Raw genomic sequence first — 25,065 nt, forward strand, 5'->3', positions numbered from 1 at the left:
CCTTGTCTTTCACTGGTCCGCATACAGATGTAAAAGCAAACAAACAGGGCATAAATATTTATATTAAGCCAACAACGCTGAGTGGTAATGACATTTCTCACTAGCTGTTTTTTTTTTTTTTTAATACAGTGCCTGACCTTAAGACATTTCGTTGTTAAAACGTGTGCCTGGCTCCCGCAGTAGCAGCTCAGACTCTGCAGAGCATACCGACAGACATACCCACTGGCCTGTACTGGCTGGAATTCAGGGCTACGTGAGGCCAATTTCGGCCTTGCCATCAGCCGCCTGCTGTTCTGATTAATCTTGGCAAGGAGGGCAGAAATCACCTGCCGTCTTGTGTTCCCATCAGCTTGCAAGCCGCAGCACTTCTAGTCCTTTTCCACATATTAGGAGAATGTTCCAAGACACTTGCCAGACCGACGGGGGCTCTGTTTTCCACAGTGCCCTGGATTATTCATTTTTCCTCCTTCGGGCAGGCTAAACACAATTTCTTCCTTCTCTTGATTCCTCCAAAAAAGTTCAGATCTGTCCCAACTGGCTCAGAGTGTTTCTCTCTCCTGCCACTTCTTCTTCTACACAAACCCTGTGGTGGGGAGTGGGTCATATCCCCTCTGGACCCCTACTGAGGTAGCCAACTGCCTGATTCATATTTATAGTAATGTTTCAGTTTGGGATAATGAAACAGAACCTGTGAACAGAAGGCGAGGTTTACAGAGTGTAAAGTGTGTGGTGAGGGATTCATGAACATAATGAATGGTGCCAAATACATGGCTGATATATACATCGCAGAAGTGGGATTGGCCAAGTGGCTTCTCACCACTTCTCAAACCTCGCTGCAATTGGCCCGTTCAGCGGAATGGAGCGTGACGTCACTGGGAAGCGCCGTTCCCAAAGTTTACACAAGTGTGCCGCTGATGGATGGATAGCTGATGGACGAAAGTGAGTTTCTGCCTCATTTACTGCCTAGATAGCAGGTTAGCGAGTGAGTTATCGGAAATGACGGCTACACTGACGCAAAACTCGGCTCTCCGGCTTTAGGGAACAGTCTCTCGTTGTTCTCTTTGCTTTGCGCTGAAGCGTAAAGAGGCTATCGCATTAGCCGCTAATGACGCTAACCTGCGTTTAGCTTCCTGGCCAAATTCAACCGCTTTCCCCCCCTCTTCGTCTGGTGAGCTGATGTTTGTAATTTTGGAGGCTCGTTTAATCATCCCTTACCTGTAACCTTCAGCTAACAATACACAAGTTACCTGTTTGACCATCACCTGAACTTAAAACTAGCATCTTCGTTAGCACGGCAGCTGGATGACAGATGTAAACATCGGCACGCCCCCTTCTTGCGACCGTGACGGCGAAAGCTTTACGTTTGTATTTCTAGTGTACCGTTTCTATTATGCCTTGGGGTCATTGGAAGCAAGAATTTAATAGAATTTAAAACTGTAATAAATGTCAATAACTATCATAACTATGATTTATTCTGGCTAGCTTCAGTGTGTGTGCCACCTGTTTCTTCGTGCTGATACATGTTTAATAGTTCATAACATGGTTATAGAAAGTAGGTGACGATTAAGACTGAGATTTATTTAGGAACTCATCTATATGATTGACTGGCGGTTTATACATGTTATTAAGTGTACACAGTTCTCTGAAAAAGCAGAAAAGCTATTTAAATCTACCAGGCCCTGTGTGAAAAAGAAATTCCCCCTCGTTAAATCACGAATGAACTGCAATTAATCACATTCATTTTCAACTGAAGTTCACTATATTTGCCATATTACTGATTGCTGCCAGACTTTTTGTCTCAAGAATTCAGTTAAATAGAATCTGTCTGATGAAGTAAAGCAGGATAAAAGCAACACATCATGCCACAATCAAAAGAAAGAACAGATGAGAAACAAAGACATGGAAAGGATTAGAGAGGCATTCTTGAGGGTTTGGGAATCCAGTGAACCACGGTGAGAGCCATTATCCGCAAATAGAGAAAATTTGGAGCAGTAGTGCTCTTTCCCAGGAGTGTCCGGCCTTCCAAAATTACTCCAAGAGCGCATCTACGACTCATGCAGGAGATCACAAAAGAACACAGAACAACATCTACAGAACTGAAGGCCTCAGTTAAGATTCAGTGTTCACGATTCAAAAATAAGAAAGAGACTGAGCAAAAATGTCATCTATGGGAGTGTACCAAGGTGAAAACTACTGTTAACCAAAAAGAACATAAAGGCTTGCCTTACATTTGCCAACAACATCTTGATGATTCCGAAGACTTTGGGGGGGGGAAAAGTCTGGGAACTGATGAAAGAAAAGTTTGCGTCTTGTTACATTTGGCGTAAAACTAACACAGCATTTCATAAGAAGAGCGACAGCTTTTGGTCTGAAGTTGCTTTGTTGCTTCAGCGTGACTTGCTGTAACTGATGGAAACATGAATACGGCTCTCTACCAGAAATTCCTGAAGGTGAATGTCTGGCTGTTAGTTCATACCCCAAAGGTCAAAGTATGTCTTTGTGCCCCCTTTTCCCTGTTAATGCCCTATCGGCCCCCCTGGCTAAACTTTGCTAGATCCGCCCCTGCACAGTTACCAGCTGTCAGCTACGTAGAAAAGGATCCTGGTCTAGAAAGTAATATTAAATAAATTCTAACAAAAGATTATCAAGCTTAAACGTGCTGCTGTTGTTCAGCCGCTGGTTTCCTCTTTCTGGTGCGAAGTGGGCGATAAACAAAGAAGAGAGACGGACTCGCGACAGAAAAGCCGATCAGCTGATCATTGATCAGTTTCACGATTGAAGTAGCAGCAGGAGAGAGAGGGAGAGAGAAGCGGCAGTCGCTCCATATATCGGTTGTTAAGCTTAACGTGGGAATGCTTTACAAACATTCAGAGATGAACTTACACACTTGCTTTACGTCTCTCTGGGATCACTTCCTCGGAGATAAAATGCTGGTTTGGTAGCGAGGCTACAAATACACACAGCCACTCTATCACGTGAGGCACACTGCTCCAATGTGCTACGGTTATGAACCGAGTTACGCCGTGTCGCAAGTTTCGTGAGGTGCTTTTTTGATATTTAATGGATCGGATTACATTTTTTATTTCTCTCAGATATCCGATCCAGTAATTTACGTCAGTATCAGACCGATACCGATACGTAATATCGGATCGGTCCATCTCTATTAACTACTAAATTGTTGGACAGACCCCTCAGAATCCTCTCCCAGAGTTCTGGGAGCCTCTGGAAGAGGATTTATATAATTTGAGAGGTCTGTCTGACTTCCTCGACTTCTCTTAGACTGTTTCTCAGCTATTTTCTTTCCAGTTACTCCAAGGAATAAATAAGATAAACAGTCAAACTGTTGCATTCGTCAATGTGAGAAGGGGCTTAACTGAAAATGGGTTAGGGCTAGAGTTGATCAAATAAGCCTTCAAGCTGATGTTAGCTCTGTAGTGTAGTGGTTTACATATTTGCCTAACCAGCAAAAGATCCCTGGTTCAATCCTGGGAGGAGACACAAATACCTTCCGGGTTGTGTCAGGAGGAGGATGTAGTGTAAAAATCTGCTAAATCAAATATGCAGAGCTACCATCTGTGGAAACCCCTTATGAATAAGGTAGCAACTAAAGCTACGTTCACACTGCAGGCAAAAGCGCATCAAATCCAATTTTTATGACCCTCTGCGACCCATATCCGATCATGGTATGACAGCGTGAACGGCACAAATCCGATATTTTCAAATCCGATCTGGGTCACTTTTGTATGTGCTACTGAATCCGATACATATCCGATGTTTTAGAAAGCGACTGCTGTGTGAACGGTCATGTCGCATTAAATCCGTCTTTTACGTCACTGACACAAGACAGACGCCAATTATCAGCGCCGGAGAAGACATCGTGAACGCTTCCTGGCCATCCAGTGTAGATGTCAGTGAAACTGTTGGGAAGACAACATTGGAGAAACGTGAACATTGTATTTGTACTGCATAATCTGCAGATTCTGACAGAAATCGGCAACTATACTTTGAAGCACCGCTCCTCTAAAACAGCAATCAGGATCATTATTAGGTTATCTACATTATTATGTAAATAACAAAATAACTTAAAGCAAAAATTGGGAAACGTAAAGTCCAAAGTCTTTATATTAAGGGCCATGAGTCAAACAATACTGTTTGCTCTGGGTCTAAACAGAGCGTGTTGTGTGGCATCTTCTTTTGCGCATGCGGGCCGCTTTGAGGGTTCACACTAGAGCGCGTTTGCTGTCGTATTTTATTTGTAGTGTGAACGAGAAGACAAAAAAATCGGATTTGATCAAAAAATTGGAATTGAGCATTAAGACCTGCAGTGTGAACGTAGCCTAAAAGATGCTTTGGATCTTCAACCTTAATGTAATAGATTTATGGACTTGCATTTGTTTCAAGTGAGGTTAAATATATGAACTATATGAGCAGTGCTTAGGTGAGACATAAATTGTCCTCACTCTTAGATTTGTTTGACCAGGCACATGTAAACATCACTCCAGGTTGTGGCTATGAAGAACAAAGAGTTTGGAATAATTTGTGGAGAACATACAGAATTACAGATTACAGCCGGGTATGAAACATGTCTCAGAATGAAGTCAATTCATCATTAACCGGAAACCGGACATGCCCAACATACATGTTTCCGAAGTACATTGTAAAAGAGATTAGACAACAGATTGGCCAGGTGTGATTTGATAGTAAAGATTACAGAGCCTGCTGTACATGATCACAAAGTGCTTATTTTGTTTTAACAGTTTCATTTTCTTTACTCAGATGGATGACATCAACGTACTACACCACAGATGCCTCCTGAATCTGAGGCGTCGTGTCAGAGACATCGGTGATGGTCGACCAGCACAGGAGCGATATATGAGGCTGCAGAAGGATGGAGACACACTCAGGTCAGCCTGTTCTTAAATGCCACTGTTTGGGGATTCACTTGAAGAGATCGTTTGGCTTTGTTGAACAGGGTGAAGAGAGGACTGTTTTGTTTTGTATTGCTTAGACCTTTGGAGCCTCTTGTAATTACTGATGCACATTAGGAACAGTTATCAGTGCCATGATAAATATTTTCATTTCCAGTAACAGTCAGTTTGGCAATTTATTTTTTTGTCAGTTTATTTATGTAGAACATAATCCTGGGAAAGGTTCCATCTCTCCTCTAAGACGGATAAGTAGGGAAGAATATGGGCCAGTACAACCATCATCAAAGCAACACTGGTGATGGTAGAAATTTCCTGACATGAAAGTTTAACAGGCTTGGAAGTTCACACGCTAAAGATGTACAGGAGGTTTTCTGGTTGAAATCTCTAAACACAGGGTTTTTCTATACAAAATAAAGTCACCAGACACTTCAGTAGATACAGAGGCCACTACTGCCGCGAGCTCACCAAAATTGGACAGTAGAAGATTGGAAAAAACGTTGCCTGGTCTGATGAGTCTCCATTTCTGCTGAAGCATTTGGATAGTAGGATCAGAATTTTGGGTAAGCAACAAGGAAAGCATGGATCCATCCTGCCTTGTATCAACAGTTGAGGCTGGTGGTGGTGCTGTAATGGTGTGGAGGATATTTTCCTGGCACACTTTTTTCCCCCTTAGCACTAATTGAGCATAATTTCAAAGTCACAGCCTATCTGAGTATTATTGCTCACCATGTACATCCCTTTCTGACCACAGCGTACCCATCTATCATCTTATGGCGGCTTCCAGCAGGATAATGCACCATGTCTGGAAGCTCACTCCTTGCCTTAACTACTGTATATGTGCTTATGTGTGCTATTTGAGCCAGGAATAGCGACACGTCTAATTTATTTGCATAGCTTAACATTTTTGTTCTCAACAAATTCTTCTTATTTCCAAAGAGAATTGATTTGAGTCTGCACAAATGTATAGCTGTCTGCAGACACATTTCATCATGGGTATATTTATTTATTAATTTTCAAAATTGAATGGCAAAGGAAATAAAGCAGCAGTGATCTGCTCCCCCGATCAAACACGCAGCAGACAACAAAAGAAAGTCCACAAAGGGCAGAAACAATTGCAATCATTACACGTGTGTGGTTCATTTGAATTATATAAATCTGCTTTTGTTATTATTAGCATTTTAATGTCCATCTTATTTCTCACATCTGTTGCATGTGTCGGTGTGTGCCTATTGATCAAAATCAAGAGGACTTTGTGTGAGATGAGATGTATTCTTTCTGACTGTGCATACAGCAATTACTAGAAATCACCCATTGTTAACCTGTAATTTCTCCTCTTTAGTTACCAAGGGAACTCTGAAGAAGTGGGATGCTATGTGGCTGGCCGGCCTTTATCAAAGGGAAATTGCTACTTTGAGGTAAGGCACATCGATAGTGATGCTGCATGTCAGCATTGTTTTATTGTATTCCAAGTACCAGGATTTATTTGTTCTCTTGTTTCCTCTTTGTAATGTTTAAGTCCAGCAGAAGTGGATGAACAATATAAAATCAGTGGATCGTTATTCATTATACGATAGCCCACATACCACCATCCTTGGCTGTGCCCGCGATTGCTTTTCCATCCAGCCATTTTATCCCCTGGAATCCAGTTGCTGACAATTTTCTCAACTTCATATTAAATTCTCGGTGCCCCCCTACAGCTTCAGTTCACCAGTGCAAAACCACTACCTCAAAAATGTCCCAGCGTCTTTGGAATGAGGGATGGGGTGTCGGTTAGGTGGTTATCTGTAAGCGCAGAGATTAGTCTACCACACCAGTGTTTTTCAGCAGACAGGAAGGGATTCAGACTAGCAGCAGGAGAGGTTATTATACATTTATATAGCAAAGCTGATGCGTCAGTCCCTTCTGATAGTTGTTATCCTTACGGACACGGGCGGAGCCAAGGGGTAGCCTGGGGTGGACACAGTCACCACAGATTATAGTCTGAACATCCTTCTCACTACCGCACACAGCACTGTTGAAGCCAGTTAGGCAGTGTCCAATGTTTTCCCCTACAAACCCACAAAAAGCAAATTTTCATCACTACATATATATACTGGGAATCTTAATCTTTAATAATCAAACATATTTTATTAGTAGATTAGATTTAACAATAATACTCACACGTATCTATACTCCTAAATCCAGCATCCACATGGGTAAGTTAGACAAAAAAAATCACCCTTGAGGGACGGTAGTTCTTCAGGGAACTACTGAGCTGGTAGTCACCTTGAGGCCGTTCCAAGAATTTGCTGGTCTGAAGTTGCTGGTCCTGTTTGAATACATGTGGTGACCAGAGACCATGAAATGTCAAAGAATCTCAATGACCTGTAGTGAGGTGAAAAAACTGGATTTACAAGCCCCGAGTGAACCTTAAAATCAGCTTTTAGGTGAGGGATTGATGCAGCGACCGATTCACGAGTAGGATACCGCTGATTGGCATGTGAGGGGGGTGGTACATATGTTCCAGGGTTACTGACGCAATAGGGAGCCTGGACTGTCCACTAGCAACCAAACATCAGCCACATGGCAATGCATTACGAGCAAATCGTTTTGAACAGGGCTTGATATCTACTGAACCAGTCTCTTTCTGCTGGGTTGCAAATATACTAAGACAGGACCCTCCAGCAATACCATACTCTTCTTCAAATGATTCACTTCTTCTAGTTTTCTTTTCACATCTTTTCTTCTTGACATGAGAAGCATCATTTCAGATATATGTTAAAATATTCCTCTACTGAGACTCTATGCAGGCTGGCAGCATGCTTCGACATTATTTCTTATAGCTGTGAGGTGTCCCTGATATGTGCCAGAGTTGACATTTCTCTTAAATGTGATGTCAAACTCACATATGGCCTCTCTCCTCTCCCCTGCAAGGAAAATCTTCACAATAATAATGTTTATACTGAAACAAGAATCACATTTGGAGGATGGATTTCTTTGACATTTAGTGGATTTTACGTTGGTCATTACCCAGAGGTTTGCGCTACATTATTCTCCACTCTGTGACGCACATGCTGTCAGTTCCCAGGATATCTCAAAATTCAGAAGAATTTATTCTGATAAAGGTCGGGGTTCTGTGCGCGTCTGCGTCACCGCTATCCTCGTGTTTCCCCATCTTTCAGCTTTCACAAAGAATCCATTTCAGCTCCGTTGTCAGTACCGCTGCTCGCTCTCCACTCCTCCTCCTCATCGCTTCTTTCAGCCCAGACTGAACATCTGCAACATTCCACTTGTTTTAATAGATTTATTTGAAAAAGTCAAAACTATCATAACTTAACGGAACATCATGCGCGCATTCCTGCTCTTTCCTAATCTTAGTTGTCACACATGTTTTTGTAACTTTTATTTAAATCATACAGACACAAATGATATTTCAACAGCAGAGAAGTGGTATTGTGCCTCGGCCAAGAATGTACTTTTTAACAAACCAGTGATCTACACTATAATCTCTCAAGTGCCAGATTGGAAAGAAATCAGACCAGAAATCTTTGGTAAGGGAAACCCAAGAAGTTTGGTTTCACATGTTGATATACTTAGAGAGACAGGTGGGATGAAGGAAACCTAGCGAGGTGAGAAATAACTTGGAGTGTTCGCCAATAACAGAGCTGATACAGATTTAAACCGGATGGGGCCATTTTCCTGTACAGGATTAGGATTGCATAACGTCTGACTAGTGCTGGGCAATATGAGCAAATCGTTGTAGTCATATGAAAAGAAACTTTTATCAATGATTTTTTTTACAAGACTGCATCGAGTTCTGTGAAAAACTAAGTATACCTTTACTGTTTCAACACCAGTTGGAAAAAAGCAGGTTTTTTTGCACTTTGCAGGTTTGAACATTCAGGTGTGTGTTAAACAAAACCACAGTCTTCCCAGGATTAAAAGTCCCAGCAAATTCTCCCCAACAGCAGACTGTGCAATGCTCAGAGAACGTGCAAAAACCCCAAAAGCTATAGCAGATTCTGCTGACCCCAGTTAGCGTGTTATCCCTTTATACCCAAATACAAATGTATTCTAATGTTCCAGATTCCTGAACAAAACCACAATGTATCAGTTATCAGTTATATCAGTTTTTTAAAAACTATACATAACCATTTAAGATTTGTACATTTATATTTTCATCAGTTTTTCCTCCTCCTGTTAGCTCTTCCCTCATCTTCACCTATCCTCTTCCTCTTTTATCACAAGCCTCATCTTCTGAGCTCAAGGCAGGGATCTAACGTAAAAAACTGCACATAAATATGCTTATGTAATTACTAATACCATCAGCAGAACAGACATGTACAGCAGGGTGATATGACCAAAAATATTTATCACGATATACATTTGAAAATTTGCCATAACAATATAACTGACGATATAATTGACACTAGACAAAATACTTTACAACTCCACAACTTTATTAGTGCAAAAAACCCCGTCAATGTATTTTCACTTAAACAAGCAGCTGTTTTTTAAGTGGATTAAAGTTATATAAAAATGTAACAGTGCAAATGCAAATTCCTTGCTGACAGTTTAACCAAAAGGCATTTCCAGTGGAAATTGGCCGACATATCCTCAGCATAACCATGTATAATATCCACAAAACTTAAAAAGAGGTTATACACACACAATACAGTAATATTATGTTGAAGCACAGTACGTACCACTCCGCGAGGCTCCTGCCTACGATGCCGTAATGCTCCGACAATCCATCAAGCAGTGCGGGTTCGTAGTTTAGCAAAGTCGTACTAAAACATTTGACAGATTTTCGAGCGCCGTGTACATAAAATCGCTTCGAGGTCAGTAAACACAACCAGAATTCATACATAAGGCGCACGGGATTATAAGGGGCACTGTCGATTTTCAGAAAAATCAAAGGATTGATTTTAAGTGTGCCGTATTTTCCAAACAACTCGGTAATAACGACGGCCCGCTAGCATGCTCTACCAAAAATAGTGCTTTGTTGTGCGTCTGACGGACAAAAGCCAAACCAGTTCCACACCACTGAAGTTGCAGCATTTTTACAAACCAATTCTGGTTCATCCGTTTCATTTAACGATCCGCTTTCGCTCTTCTCATTCTGCGTCGCCGCCATGTGCGTATGTAAACAAAGGCACTGCGCATGCGTGTTTTACCCGTATTCTATCGCAGTATTTCATTTTCCTATCGTTGCCCAAAATTACACCGGTATTACCGTGAACGGTATGATATAGCCCAGCCCTACAGACATGCGACTCTCTCGTCTATGGATAGCTGCTACATAGAATATATATAAGCTATATAACAGACATAGCTGTTGTTGTTATAGCTGGCTAACATTATGCTAGCTAATGTTAGGCTCGAGTGTTTAAACATCACACTGTTTTGATAAACAGCTTCATTACATTCTCATTTCGAAATAGAGCTTATTTGCTATGCTTGAGCCTGACAATGTTAGATCGAAAGAATTCAAAGAAAGCTTCAGTAACACCAGTTAACAGTGGCTAACATTGGCAAAAACACAAAAATGTTTACCGAGAGAAAAGTTCAGGTAAACTGCAGACCGGCAGGATGCATTTGCTACTGATGAATGCCAGCCAGAGCATATGAGGTGAATTGGGTGTTAAACCCCCCCCCCCCCCCCCCCCCAAAAAAAAAACAAAAAAATATTGCAATTAACCTGAATTTTTGTGAAGTGTTGATATTCAGAAGTGCTGAGGTATAGTGTGTACAGAAGTGTTTTATACACAAACAGTAACAGTAGAAAATGTCAACGGCCATTGTGGGGGAAACGAAAAGCAGCTGGCTATGGCTGTTATGGTGTAAACAACGTTAAGTGTTGAAGCTTGTGACTGAAAAAGACTGAACAAGTATGGTTTGTTTGGAAGGATTGCAAGGAGAAAGCCTCTTCTATCTAACAAGGTCATGGCAGCATGGTTTACGTTTGCAAAGTTGGGTCATGATTGGGTGATGTGGGGTGAATGTGATAAACTGAAAAATGAAGAGCCAAGCTTTTGCAATGGCTCCAAGTCCAGACCTCAACACGATTGAAATGCTGTGGTGGGACCTTAAGATAGCTCTGCATAAATGGATGCCCACAAACCTCAATGACATTTAAAGGACAAAATTCCTTAACAAAGATGTGAGAGACTGATAAAGTCATACAGGAAACAATTACTTCAAGCTAGTTATTCTTGCTAAATCCCCGGTTCGAGACACAAACGTAGCTGGTCCCTAGTGCCAGTCCCAAGGCTGGCTAAATGGGAGGGTTGCATCAGGAAGGGCATCCGGTGTAAAATCTGTGCCAAATCAAACATGTGGTCCATCCACGGTGCTGATCCCTTGGGAAAATAGGGAGCATATGAAAGTACCTTTGTATTTTTTGAGAGTATATGGAATATAATATCCCAATGCAACACAGCAAGTTACTTGTAGTGTAATCGCTGTCGGTTTATGTGTTTTGTCATTTGGAGGACAGCGTGCAAACACCATCTGCATTGGGTTCGTACTAATAGTTCTTTGCTCTGCATAGCCAAATACCTCTGCCAACAGACACTGCAGACCACCAGGAGACGTGGTGGCACTGAATTAATTTAATGTGATTGTAAATGACCTGGATACACTTAGTTCAGGCTGCGGATTTTATATCTGAATATTATACCCTTACCCTTGCTTCTGGCATTAGACACTGACTTTTATCGATGTTTTAGGCATTATTGGCACTGTGGCTTAAATGAACTGTAACTGATGCCACTGTAGTGTGTTTTCAATATAATGTGTGTGTCTTTGTGTAGGTGACCATAGTGGACACAGGAGTGAGAGGGACCATTGCCGTGGGCCTGGTGCCTAAATTCTACAGGCTGGACCACCAGCCGGGCTGGCTGCCATACTCTGTAGCTTATCACGCTGACAACGGCAAGTAAGTCAAACTGGAGTTGCCTATACGCTACAGGGCAGTGGTGGTTTCTGGCATGGTTTGGCTGCTGCATTTATATATTGGTTCGGTAGTGTTAACTTGCTCATTTCCTCATTTCTTGGTTTGTTGATATTTTGTTTTGTGTGACTATTTTAATAGTAGCAAAAAGGAAATTTAACAGAAGTTTAAGGTTACTTTTTTTCTTTTTGTTTGATGAACAAGTAAATAAGCAGCAGGTTCTTGTGATGAGGGAGCGTGACCAGTTAAATATTTTACCTTCCAGTTTTGCTTGCTTCGTCCTATGAATACTGTGTGTTGGATTTATACACGTGACTTACTTTTCAAAGCAATACATTCTGCCTCAGGAACTGATTCATATGTCAGCATCTAATTTCACTTGATGATACCAAATTTCAGCACCAGACAGATGTGTGGCCAATTATCAAGCCAAAGTGAGCTGTAATTATGCGCTTCAAAGTAATTGTGTTTACATATTTTTAATTTCCTTTCATGTTAAGTGAGATAATGGAACGTTTCGTCTTGTCTGGCTGCGTTTACTGAATATTTGAAATAATTTTTGCATTCTTTTACTTGTTTTGTGGTAGAGCGCGACAGCTGTGGCAACACAAGGTTTGCGTAGTGAAAGCTGTACAAGATTACAAAGTATGCGGTTGTAGTTCAAAGAAGCTTGGACTTTTCTTAAAAGGATTTTTATCTCCTCTTTCCATTTAGGTTGTATAATGGCAACCCGGTAGGGCAGCAGTTTGGCCCGAAATGTGCTCGTGGTGACCGCATTGGCTGTGGAATACACTCAGAAAATATAGAAGCAGGTATCACAACAGTCTTTTTCACCAAAAACGGGAAAGAGGTAGGTATTTTTGTTTTAATAATAACACGCTCATTTCAAATGGGCACGCAGGGTTGTTTATTCAGGATTTTTACACCCGCTTTCTCTCCAGGTGGGTTCAGTAGAGGTTCCCGTGTCGGCAGAGGGACTGTTCCCCGCTGTGGGGATGCACTCTATGGGGGAGGAGGTGAAGGTCGACCTGCAAGCTGAGTGGTTCCTGGAGGAGGATGATAGTATGATGATGGTTGACAGCCACGAGGACGACTGGGGACGACTTTATGACGTCAGGGTGAGCGGCACGGTAAGAGCAGGTTCTTTTGTTCCTTCTTTGTTTGATTAAAAGGGATGTTTGGAAACATTGGAAGTTCAGTGCTTTTGGTTATATATTAGTGGAAAAAGGTTATCGTAGGTGGTAATTAATTTGCTTGGGCTGCCTCCTAAACATTACTGATCAGTCACTCAAGCCACATCGAGAAGGTGAAGGAACTCGTGCTGCTTCTCCGACTCTCTCAGCTCTGATGTTTAATGTTAGTGAAGATTTTGTAAAACCTCTTTTTTGACTTAATTTCTGTGTAATTTTGTTTTTATATCACAGTTGAAGAGCAAAGCCATTAATTATGGGATGAACAGTGTCAGAAGAGTCCATTATGGGATGGCTGCCCTGCATTTTTTTGTGTTTGTGAGACGTAGTGAAGAAGAAATGTTAACCAGCAGACCTAAAATCAATTAGTTGAAAAAATTTAGTAAAATATTTGTTCAGTTCAGTGGTTCTTTAATTTTATAAGGGGTGACGATAATTATGAAATCCCCTTTATAATAATAGGATAGCTTATGTTAAAGCATATGTTAAATGCATTTGTCCTATTACCTCAGAAGACTTCAGTGTGCCTGTGGTGTCACGTTTTTTCGGTTGTGTTTTGACCCTCAAATGACAGGAGAAGTAGAGCATATAGGTCAGCATGTGACTTAAAATCATGAAAATTTACCTGATTCTCTGTGCTGTGGATGTCTGCAATGTGGCTTGATGCAGATTTTATTGACAGAAAATAGACCTGGAACTTTTTATGTTGATACAAAGGGATGTTTCTTTGTATCAACATCTTTCTTGGATGTTTCTTCAAATTAAGAGCAACTTACAACCAAATCACAGAGACACCAAGTTTGTGTTAGTAGTCCCAGGTTTGGTGCCTGTCCAACTCTGGCTATTGTTAGCTTACCTGCTAACATTAGCAAATAGGCAAACATCCAGCAATTAGCATTAAGTTGCTGCTTTTTGAGTCTTTTCACTAGAAAAATGTTATCTGAAGCCACAACACTGTTTGTGTTCTGCTGTCAGTCCTCTGCAAAAAGAAAAATGAATATATTGCTGGTTGGACGCAACTGGGACAACCGAGGAAGCCACATTAGTATTCATTCCAACACTGGGAGTAAACAGTGTCTAATGCATGGAAAAAATTGCATAGCATATTGCACATAAGTGAATTATTGTTGTAGCAGCAGGAAATGAAGCAACAAGGCTACAAAACATTAGATTTTCTTGCATTCTGAAAGTGAATCTCTTCATTTAAACATGTCAGCCTTTTTTCCCCCATGTTATTTAGAAATGTTCTGAGTTCATTAAATGATTTAGGAGATGATGTTTATTTACATATTGGTACTGTTTTCAGAAGTATAATGGTGTGGTGTACTCGTGTATAAGTGGTTGAAGTATTTGCCTGTTGTTTATGTTCCTTCTTTTGGGCCATGTACAGTATGTGAAAACAAACACGTCGCATGTGGTTTTTTGAACACATGTCTTTTGAATGGGACAGATTATAGTGTGGCTTTTCTGCAGCTTGCTCTTCTGTGCAGTTGTTGACATTCCACCATGTTTGTTCTGTACTCTTACAAGATCCTTCAACTGCCTGTTCTTTACCAAATCCCTCTTTGTTGACAGCTGTGCTTAATGCTCTCTAAAGTTCGGGGAAAGCTCCAGACACAACCACTTCAGTTTGAATTATTTTGTCTCAGCCGTTGTATCATCTTGCCGTGACGGGATTTGGGTCACCTTTGGAGGGGTTTTGCAGATTGCTTCATGACATCCGCTCAGGAATTTTCCTTTGAGTCCTGCACACATCACTTTCATTAACAAGATAAACAGCCGACTTACAGTAAAGGAGTCGTGTCTGCTGTGCTTTCTCTGCCTTTCTGCTGCATCAGAGTCTGGGGTGATGCAACAGTTTGCCATTTGTACCCTCAGAGCTTAAGCACGCAAGCAGGGCAGTACACCAACTTTTTATCTGCACATGAATCTGAACAGGATCTACCAAACTTCCATTAGGTTGCTGGATGTGGCAGAACGCTTTCCACATGGTAATCATTTAACTGCCATCATAATAAGCAGACATAATAGTACTGTGTTAGCGGTCTAACAAAATAAAAAAAACAAAACCCACCACTCATACAACACTCACAAAACATTTGGTGTTCACATTTTCACTCAGGTTTACAGTCACAAAAAAAATAAGGCTGCTTAAAGTTCAGACTCCATTCTTTTTAATTCTTGGATTCAACCACCCCAGCTTTGAATGACTTACCGTTTAAAAGTAGCCCTTATTTATCTTACACACGGTTACTCAATTCATCCACTATCTGAAACAAGCCATCTATTGCTGCCTGAAGTTGATCTATTATGCTAATTTTTAGCTCTGTGTTTTTATTCTAGCTTTGCATCATTCATTATTCCAAAGTCCTACTTTATCTTACCCTGGGCCTCGGTGCAGATCGGCCAGTTATTCGCTGTCTGATATAATCAGTTTTAGGTTTTATATCTTTTAGACGTTAAAGCTTAAAAAACAAAAACGCGAGGGTTATTCTAAAACTTTGATGTTTTATGATGGGTTTTTTTTTTATTACTGACATCAGCCTGTTATGGCGTCACACTGTGACATCATAGGGCGAGGTATTGAAAAATTAAAATGTGTTGTACAGCTCTCTCCATGGATTACTCGATATGGTTTCTTTACATTTTTTTCAAGGTCAACTTTGACCTCGGGCGCTAACAGTGAAGGTCAAGGTCAAATGCTTAGCCAACCTACATACTCATGTCCCCCGAGGCCTAGTATATTGTTTTGAAGTTTGAAGGTAATCCATAAAAAATTGCAGGTATTATTATTTGGTTAACAATAATATTTGACATGACTGATTTTCACCAAGATTAAATTATATATATAATGATATATATCGAATGACGATATAAAAACACCTATTGTTTCCTATCATGCTATCGTTTGTTTCGTGGTGTTGCAAAATAAACTGTTTACAGCAATATTTTTTCATAATTTTGATGGTCATTGTAGTGGCTATATTAGTCTCTTAAAGTTCTCTCTTTCTCTTATATTTAATATAACCACACTACGGACGGACAAGCGCCTGTTTTTACGTGTTGTCGTTAGCAAAAATGTGCGCTTGTTTATTTTCCACGTAAACCTTTCACAATAAAGCTCTTATTTTGAAAAGATCATGTTGAGGCTTTTCAAAATAAACTAAAATCATGTGAGTGAGTATGCCGAGTGTTTACGAATGAGAAGCAAAAAAGAGCTGTCAGGTACTAAAAAATAAATAAACAGGCTTTTCCCCACAGCATGCCGTGTAATAAATACAAAGAAAACGGCGCCTGTTACAACTTATGTCTAAAAATGTATAGTTAAACGACGCCCAGCTGGAAACACTAAACTAAAGTCGAGCTGCCCGAGATTCACAGAATTTACAGAAAGATGTTAAACTTTTGTGATTTATATTGTTGTCTTATATCGGGATATGAGATTTTGGTCATATCGCACAGCCCTACCAACCATCATACAGAAGTGATTGAAAATGATATCTTGGCGACTCTGAACGTTAGACTGCTAACAAACAGACAGACAGACAAACAAAACTGAGTGCTACACGATGAAGACTTAATTGTTAAAAAGAATATGTTTAAAGCATTACAAAGCATGTTGACAGTCTGATATATGGCAGCTAACTTATTAGTCTGGATCCTGTTGGGCTTAAATTAGATTCTTGGCTGCTTTAAGATAAGGTGAGGTAGGGTAGTTAGTGCCTCAGATTGGTAAAGTGAAATTGTTTTATTTTCTTAGCCAGTGTATGTCTGTGTTTCAGCCATAAAGTTTGTGATGCATCTTTATAACCAACCGTGCTAATGTTATCTGATAACTTGGTACTCCACACCTTCTCAGATACGGTAACTTCTGGCTGCAAAGAGGGTGACGTGAGTACTACCTCTTATATACAATCTGATTATGATTCAACAGTTCGTGGTGGCGGCTTGAATGGAACTCATTGTTGGCTCAGCTGTGTCATCAGAGGTATCACAGATCTTTATTCCCACCTGTTTACAGTGGAGGTCTATAACACCTTTGTTCTGCTTCAGCAAGTAGCCACAGGGCTACAGGTGGGTCTGTCATTGACACAGGGGAGATGAAGGCCAGTGTGTGGGTGAGGAGGATGATTCAGCCAGCCGTCTTGCTCATTGTCTCTCTTTTCTGTTTTTCTGGACCGCAGAGTGGCAGTGGCACGAAAAGTGTTTTTGGAGCCAAGTGCCTGGAAGCACACCAGGTTGTAAAAATTCAATAAGTGCAGGAATGGGACTCTAAGGAATCTTTTACTTTTTCTCATGTGGTTGGAGGTTTTCACAGCTGGGCTGGCCTGGCAGTGTGGGCTGCCCGGCAATAATTTTTTTCTTTATTCTTCCTCCCTTTCTTAGTCTCTTTCATGAAGAAACAGACACTTAAAGGGACAGTTCACCCAAAAGTCAGATATATGTAGATTCCTGGAGTATGGAGTGCTGTTTTACCCTTTATATTATTTTTGGCGTGTCTTGCCTGGTTTTGGAGATATGAGCTGCATTGATTTCTACCTTTTCTTGATTATACTGCAACTTAATTGCACTTGACTGATGGTGTTCAAAGAGCTCTTTAAATCACGACTGGAGTCATTTTAAGCAGCAGTTATTTTATCTCTACTGAACTGCGTCCACCAACTGTGACACAGTTTTGTGTAATCTATAACGTCAAAGCAAAGAATTGCATGTTTATACATTTTCACAGTCTACTGCCACAAAGGGCAGTGTCACAGTATGTGAAGTAGCTGTCGCTCCATTACCTACAGCTTTCACTAGGCAGCTGACTGTAGCCCTACTCGGTGACAGTAGGCACTTAAAAGTATGACCATGTTTAGGATTTTTTTTCAGGACTATATTTGTGTCCCTGCAGTCTCTTTATCGTTTTTTTGTGGTAAAGAGAAAGCCAAGTGTGAAGGCAAAGGATCACAGATACAAGAAGCAGAAATGCGCTGGTGAGAAGCTCAGAGTTGAGTAGCCACTTCTGTACAGCGAAAGGAGCCAGTTGAGGTTTTTTGGATATATCCTGGGAACAGATTCTTGGAACACCCAAGACATGCTGGGGAGATTATGTCTCTGGTCTGACAGAGCTGCAGGTTGGGCCAGTTAGGTCTGAGTAGACCTGGATAAGTAACTTCTGGTATCCATATTGATGTTGGGTTATTGGTCCTTCAGTTTAGCTTGGGCCAAGGAAAAAAAAAGACTGTCATCGTAATAATAAAAACTTATTTGTAGTAAAGTGGAATGGTAAAACAACTGAAAGTGTCGCCTCCAGCTATTGTTTCCATTGTGTGCTTTTTTCCTTCTTCATCATTGTGGTTTCCTGCCTGCTCAAGATTTAGAATATCCATAATTCTTCTCCTTTCTCTCTCCCTAACACAAGAATTATACAAAGGACACAAACACAGGATCTTAAATATGGCTTCCCGAAAAGAAAGAGCCCTTTCATCCATGAAGACTTGCCTTACTGTGGCAGGTCCCTGTAATATTAGCTAGCTGCATTCTTCTTTTGGTTGTATCTCTCCATCCAGCCAGCCACCTTCTTCTTCTTATCCAATTCAAGGTTGCAGGAGGGTTTTAGCCTATTCCAGCTGCCATGAGTTAGACGTCGGATACACTCTGGTCTGGCCAGTCTGCTGCATGGCTAACATAGAGAGACAGATAACCATTAGAGTCACCAGTAACCCAAATATAAAAGTCTTTGAACTGTGGGAGTAAGCCGGAGGGCCCACAGACGACACATACAGGCACACAAACAATGTGGAAGCTCTACACATAAAGGCCCAGCTGGTGGATTCAAACCCGGGATCTTTTTGCTATGACGCACAGAAAGGAAACTAGCTCCTACGTGAAGGTGGTCACAGCAATTTGTGAATTATTTTTAACTGGAATGGTCTAGTTTTTGGGATGAACTGTACCTTTAAAATCCATTATGTGATCACCGTTGTGAGGGTTTAAGTGAGTGCTAATACTCGGACTGATAACGCTGTCAGGTTCTGGGTTTTGTGTACACAGTGAAGACAGTGAAAATTTTGGTTTAAGGGGGAAGCAAGCAAGAGAGAGAAAGGGAAAGTGTGACAGAGGAAATGAAAAGCTCGTCGGAGAAGTGCAGAGTTTTGTCTTGATCATTGGAACTCTTTGCGTAACAGGATTATGCTTCAACATTATGTCAGCCACAAGGTGGTCTCATTTAATCTCTTTGTTGGTTTTGACTTTTAATTCACTTCATTGTGCGGTTTCAACCAGTCTCAGTGTGCCTCAACTTTTCCAGCTGTCTTTGGACCTGCTTTTCTCTTCTCTACCCTTCTTCTTTATTCTGCTGTAGTCAGTTATTCTGCTTTTACTCTTGTCCATCTCCTCTTTTCATGTTTTTTCCACTTTCCTTTTTATCTCTCCTCCTGTCATCTGCCCTCATTTTTTCTCCTCTACCATCAACTCCTTTCCTGTCTCCTTGTTGTTCCTTCGCTTATCTCCTCCATACATATCTCCTGTCCTCTCCCTATTCACTCATTTTTCATCTACTGTACCACATACCCCCCTCTATCCTTGTCTCCTGTCCTTGCCTTTACTTTTATCTCCTCTTTCCTGCCCTGTTTATCCTCTTTCCTTGTTCCATGTCCTCCTTTCTTCTCGTAGTTTCTCATCCTAGTCTCCTTTACTTCTCCCATCTCTCCTCTACTCTTGCCTGCTTTGTTTCTCCTCTTCCTGTTTATTCCATTTTTATTACAGTCATGTAGATTTTAAGTGCAGCCTAAAGCTGTGAGGTCAATTTTAAAGATCATTTTTCTTTTCTTTTTTGTACATGTGGCTATGCAACAGACATTTCCAGTGTCTGTGGTTTCTGAAGACTTGCGGATCTACCGTTACGTTGCCATAGATGAATTAGGCATCAACACCTCACCAACATTTAGTCAAAACGGTGGAATAGTTTTTACATGTTAACTATTTAGCAAGTATGGATAATCACTGTTCTGGAGGATGGTCATCCTTGGTGGGTGGATGGGTGGTGAGGCAGGATGATGGAAAAGACTGCTGCAAGATAAATGAGTTATCTGGCTGGTATGCTTTTGATGAGAAGAGCAAAGCCGCAGAATGCACAGAACACAATGGCGATGGTAGTGACTTGTCTGCAGCTAAGTCTTTGCCTTTGTGAACTGTTTATTTTACAGTAGGGGGATGGCCACTCCTGTTTAAATAGGTGGGTTTCTCATCCTAGAGCACTCTTCATACCTTCCTTGCCAAATATGTAGACCTCTTGCTCTCTTTGATGCAGTCACGTGTTTCTCGCTGTCTCTCTCTATCTCTCTTTTATAACTCTTTCCATTTTATGTCTTTTCACCAAATATTACACTTGCATAATTCCTCTTGCATGTCCTTGAAATGGCTCTGACGTAGCTGGTATAAAAGAGATTACTGCTTTGGCTCTGGCCTCTTTCTTTCTGTTTTGAATAATCTTTATTTTGATGCAATCTTTGTTCCTTTCAAACTTTTTATCACTCATCTGAAGGCCATTTGTTGAGGGTAATAAATGCTCTCAACTCATGCTTCTCTTTTAATGGAAAAAATGAAGTAAATCAAGTGTCTTATAGTTTAATGGCTGTGTCCTTGTGGGCATGAATTTAGCTTTAAGGAGTTTTAGTGAAAGCTTCATGTTGCGAAAATAGCTTTGTCATTAAGCAAAATGTAAACTTGGAACAGATGCAATTGTTTCAGTTTAGGAAATATAACAAAGACCTCTCTTTGCTACAAGCCTTTTTATGCACAGTGTGATCATAAAATTCTGCTTACCAGAAATGAAAAATGTTTCTTTTTTTAAGCCTTTTAGGATCAAAACCACAGAATTTGTAAAACACAGACAAATCCATTGCGGTATCACAGGAGATCATAGACACTGACATTTTGGATGCTGCCAACTGTTTTTTTTTTTGGTACCTGTAAGAAGAACTGAACTAGAAGGCGTAGTGCTAATTTATTAGCTAACATTTGCTAGCTATGTCTATAAACTAGGGGTGTAGCACTCAAACCTGCGAATAGATGCTAAAGCTTCAGTCACACAGGCCCAGAGACCAGTTGGAAACCCTTTGGGAGCCAGTGGCTGCAAGGGAAAATTGTGGTTAGTTGCTGAAGATCGCTGCCAGTCTCTGTGAAACCCATACTTGGATAACATTCGAGCACCCGCTGGTAACCGCAGAGAGGTATAAAACTTTGCTGTTGATTTGGTTGGTAGCAGGTAGCCAGGTGGTTTGTACCCCACGATAAACCATAATATTAGTCAGATAATGTCATTAAAAATGCTCCAGAAAGCACCAACACCACAAAAATTGTCCAGAAATCCAGTCCAGTGACTCCAGTTAGTGGAAGTGAGGCCTTGCAGACAGTGCCTGTGTTGGGACAGCACTGACTCAACTTGAGCCAGACCTGAAACTTTAGAGTCCAGTGGGTTATTGGTTTTGAGATGTACTGTACATCCTTCAACTTTGGAACTGCAAACCTCTGCTGATTGAAGTTGTAGCCAGGGACCAAGCTCTAATTATCAGTGATGATCCGCAGGCCTAAAACTTTGAAATCAACGGTGATATTGCCAATGAGCACGTGTTTCTGTTAAGAACGGGAAGTTTACAGATTATGGAACTTTCTAAAAATAACAACTTTGGAGGTGGGACAGAGGTGCTTAAGGAGACAGACTTCAGCTTTTTAGTTGGTTACAAAAACATTGATCTCAAAATAGAAAAGATTTCATGCACTTGATTTAGCAACCAGTTTACATCTGTAGACTCTGGAAAGGTATGTGCAAGATTAAATAAGCTATAAAATAGAATTACATGTGCAATACAGAAGGTACAAGTTGAGTAAGTACATAGTAAATATGCTTACAAAGCTTAAAAACCCTCCTGACTCACTCACTCTTACAATTAAAAACAATACAATCATATTCTTCGTATGTGAGCTGTTTAACTATAATATAAATCACGATGCTCAAGGGCAAAAAAAACCACCAGATTTGAAAATGTTGACATGATTGGTTTCTTAGAATCTGTTTTATTTGTACCCTGAGAAAAATTATTGAAAAAGTACAAAAAACAAAATCCAAGTAGAATTTAAATCAACAGTTGGCTTGAATAGTTACGTATTGGCAATCAAGTTCAGTTATTATTTAGATTATTTCAAATTACAGAAAGACTACAAATCATGACATTTGTAGTGTTAATAATCTTATCAGTTTCTGGGAATTAAAACATACCAGTAGTACGACGTACATTTTAACATCTGAAAAAAGAGAAATGTGTCATTGACAGTTATTTTATTGAATATGGACGTTGCAACCCACAAAGGGTTTTTTGCAAGTGAGCCTCGTCCTTACTATGATGACAACTGTCTTAAACTGACAGAGCTTTCACTAACAAAGCTGCAACTTAGAAACGTGTTCTAATAAACAAGAACAGATGTGTGAAAATGCCAGTCACTCAGGTGTGCTGATGTTGTGACAACCCTCTTTCTGTATTTTTGCGATGGGGCGTGCAGCGCACTTACAAACGAGGCGATATTAACCGGTATCTCAAGAACTAGAATGGCCGATAATGTTACCACCTGTCCTCGGCTTTTTCTTTCATTATCCTTCTTATGTCAAAAAACCTTCAGTTCTTCTTTGGGAAGCAAATGATGCGCCTTAGTTCAGCAGATGTTACCTTTTCAGTTGAGGTTATGTACATCTTTAAGGATCATTTACCTGATGAATAGCGTTAGCTTTTATACAAAAGATATCTAGGCTTTCAATAAAATGCAAAGACAAAACAAAAACTGCAGTTTGTACTGGTAAAACTATGACTCAAACACGTGATGAGTGTTTGGCTTTACATGGTTACATGTACTTTTAAATGTAACAAATTTCATTCACTGTTGTTTGGGGAATTTGTCTGCTTCACTGTTTGACTAAAGATGTTTTCATCATAGAGACATGGCATTTGTCTTTATCAGTAAGCACATATCTTATGTTTATACTGTACATGCAGGGTGCAACATATACAGTGCAACCCTTTTGATAAATAATGTGATGAAAACTTGTAGAGTTTACAGTTTTCCCTTAATGCCTTGATTGAAAGTACTCCTTATTTAAACCTATATTTTAAACCACTAGCAGGTGACGTGAATAATGTTGGTCATCTCTAACCCACAGAACTAGCTGGTTATCAGGGAGCTTTTAAAATAAAAGCAAAGGTTGCTAGTAAACTGATTGCAGAGGGTATTTTTCTTTTAGCAAGATGAGAAATAAAATTGAAAAAAAAAAATGCTAAAAATGGTGGCCAAATATATCTGTTCAACCTGTTCAAGTAAAGTTAATATGGGAACAATGAAATAGAAAAGTGTTGCCTCCAGTACCAGATAACTAATATTAATAAAATAATAATATTTTATATACAAGTCAGATTTCTGATTTACCGTGAAAGGTAGTGAGTCTCTACATTTTCTCTTCTTCTCTCAAATAATATAATATTTACTTGATTCATTCTTAATTCTCATAACTTTGTTTAATGATGGTCTTCTGTCACGACTAAATCGTATCATGAGACAAACATTCAGCATGAACCTTTTAGTTTCTTTTCCCTGTGGGTTAATGGAGGTGTGAAAGTGATTGGATTACCTGACATTAACAAATGAAAACAGCTGTTTCGAGCCCCGGCTCTTCTGGTAAATCGGGCCTTTACCGCTCTTTAGAAAAGGCTTGATTGATTGTTTAGCTTCAGGGTTCAGGGTTCCTGTTTTACACTGGTAAATCTAATGTACCTTTGAAAGTGATCTCAAGTTCTCACACATACATTGGGAGATTTATTTATTTTCTACCTTTCTCTTGACTGTCAGCAGCAGGTGTCTTAGGCAAACATGTTTAATACTCTACATGAATGATGTTTTTTCGCTCGCCACCATGCTTCTGCTCTGCTGTTTTTTCTTGAGAGGAGGCATTTGGCTGGCTTTCCACTGCGTACGTGCAGCTCAGTGCGAACATGAGCCTCCAATCCCCTGCCTCCTGTTGTCACAGCAGTCACTGTGCCCACCAGCTTAATCCCCTCAGCTGCGGATGAGCGGGCCGACAAGTAAGTGGACGGCACCTGAGTCTACAGTTATCGGTTTTCCCAAGTGTACCGTCACCCCCTCATGCCCATATCTCTCTCCACCACTCCCCGACATGTAGAAATTGGAAAAATATTCAGGCCGACATTTTTTGGCGCTGTATTAGTGCACAGAAGTTTTTCAAAAGCAAACAAACTTGTCGACACACTGCAGTATCCTCACAGGAGCATCTCCTCGTCTGCCACGCAGCAAAGCGTATGTGAATGTGAACCACTGTCCTCCATCGCTGCTCCATTCCTTGTTTTACCTTTTCCACTTGCCAGAGCCAGCTGTAATACCAACGCCCCTCAAAGGTTGCCTGCTTCCTTCCTTCCTTCCTCTGGGAACAATAGTCGTGAATCGCCACCATGACACTGCTCCTGGATGAAAGTTCACAACTTTCCCATCAAGTTGTTGTAGTTGCAGCCAGATGATGGCACCATCATGATCGCCTCCCATTCTTTGAACTGATCAGCGTGAGAAAAGAGGAAACTATGAATAACTTAATCCAGGCTGGGCAGAGTGAAGCCACTTCACACAAGATAACCCAGCTGGATTTATAGCTGACCCAAAGGATGTTGTAGATGATTATGAGTTAGAGATGGGTGTCAAATGGAAGGAAAAGCCAACAAAAAGATGTCTTAGTAAGGCGTTGGTCCGTCAAATGTTGCCAGAACAGCTTCAGTGCGGCACTGATTTTCTGAATCTATGAAACTCTTCTAGCGGGATGGGATCCTTCTTTCAAAAGGTCGTTCTTCATCTGTTGTTTTACAAGGCAGTGCTACATCCCTGAACCCAATGTTTTGACCTGGCCTCGAAAAGTCTTGAAATCTTTATCTGATCATGAACCTGCAGGAAGTGCCACAAAGCCAGATCAGTATCCCAC

At 40.6% G+C, this 25,065-nt stretch overlaps 1 protein-coding gene across 2 annotated transcripts in view; it reads left to right on the forward strand.

Annotated features, from left to right (window-relative positions):
- Window positions 1-865: 865 nt before the first annotated feature.
- spryd3 (SPRY domain containing 3) overlaps window positions 866-25,065 on the forward strand; it is a 74,150-nt gene continuing 49,950 nt past the window's right edge. For both annotated transcript variants that reach the window (XM_087833767.1, XM_087833768.1), the window contains exons 1-6: window positions 866-939; window positions 4,777-4,904; window positions 6,268-6,343; window positions 11,723-11,847; window positions 12,577-12,712; window positions 12,804-12,992. In XM_087833767.1, the coding sequence (XP_087689893.1) occupies window positions 4,777-4,904; window positions 6,268-6,343; window positions 11,723-11,847; window positions 12,577-12,712; window positions 12,804-12,992 (654 nt within the window). In that variant the 5' untranslated portion in view covers window positions 866-939. The remainder of the gene's footprint in view (window positions 940-4,776; window positions 4,905-6,267; window positions 6,344-11,722; window positions 11,848-12,576; window positions 12,713-12,803; window positions 12,993-25,065) is intronic.

The sequence above is a fragment of the Neolamprologus brichardi genome, chromosome 20 (genome assembly GCF_056152115.1).
Source record: "Neolamprologus brichardi isolate AB-2024 chromosome 20, ASM5615211v1, whole genome shotgun sequence".
NCBI classification, from domain to species: domain Eukaryota; kingdom Metazoa; phylum Chordata; class Actinopteri; order Cichliformes; family Cichlidae; genus Neolamprologus; species Neolamprologus brichardi.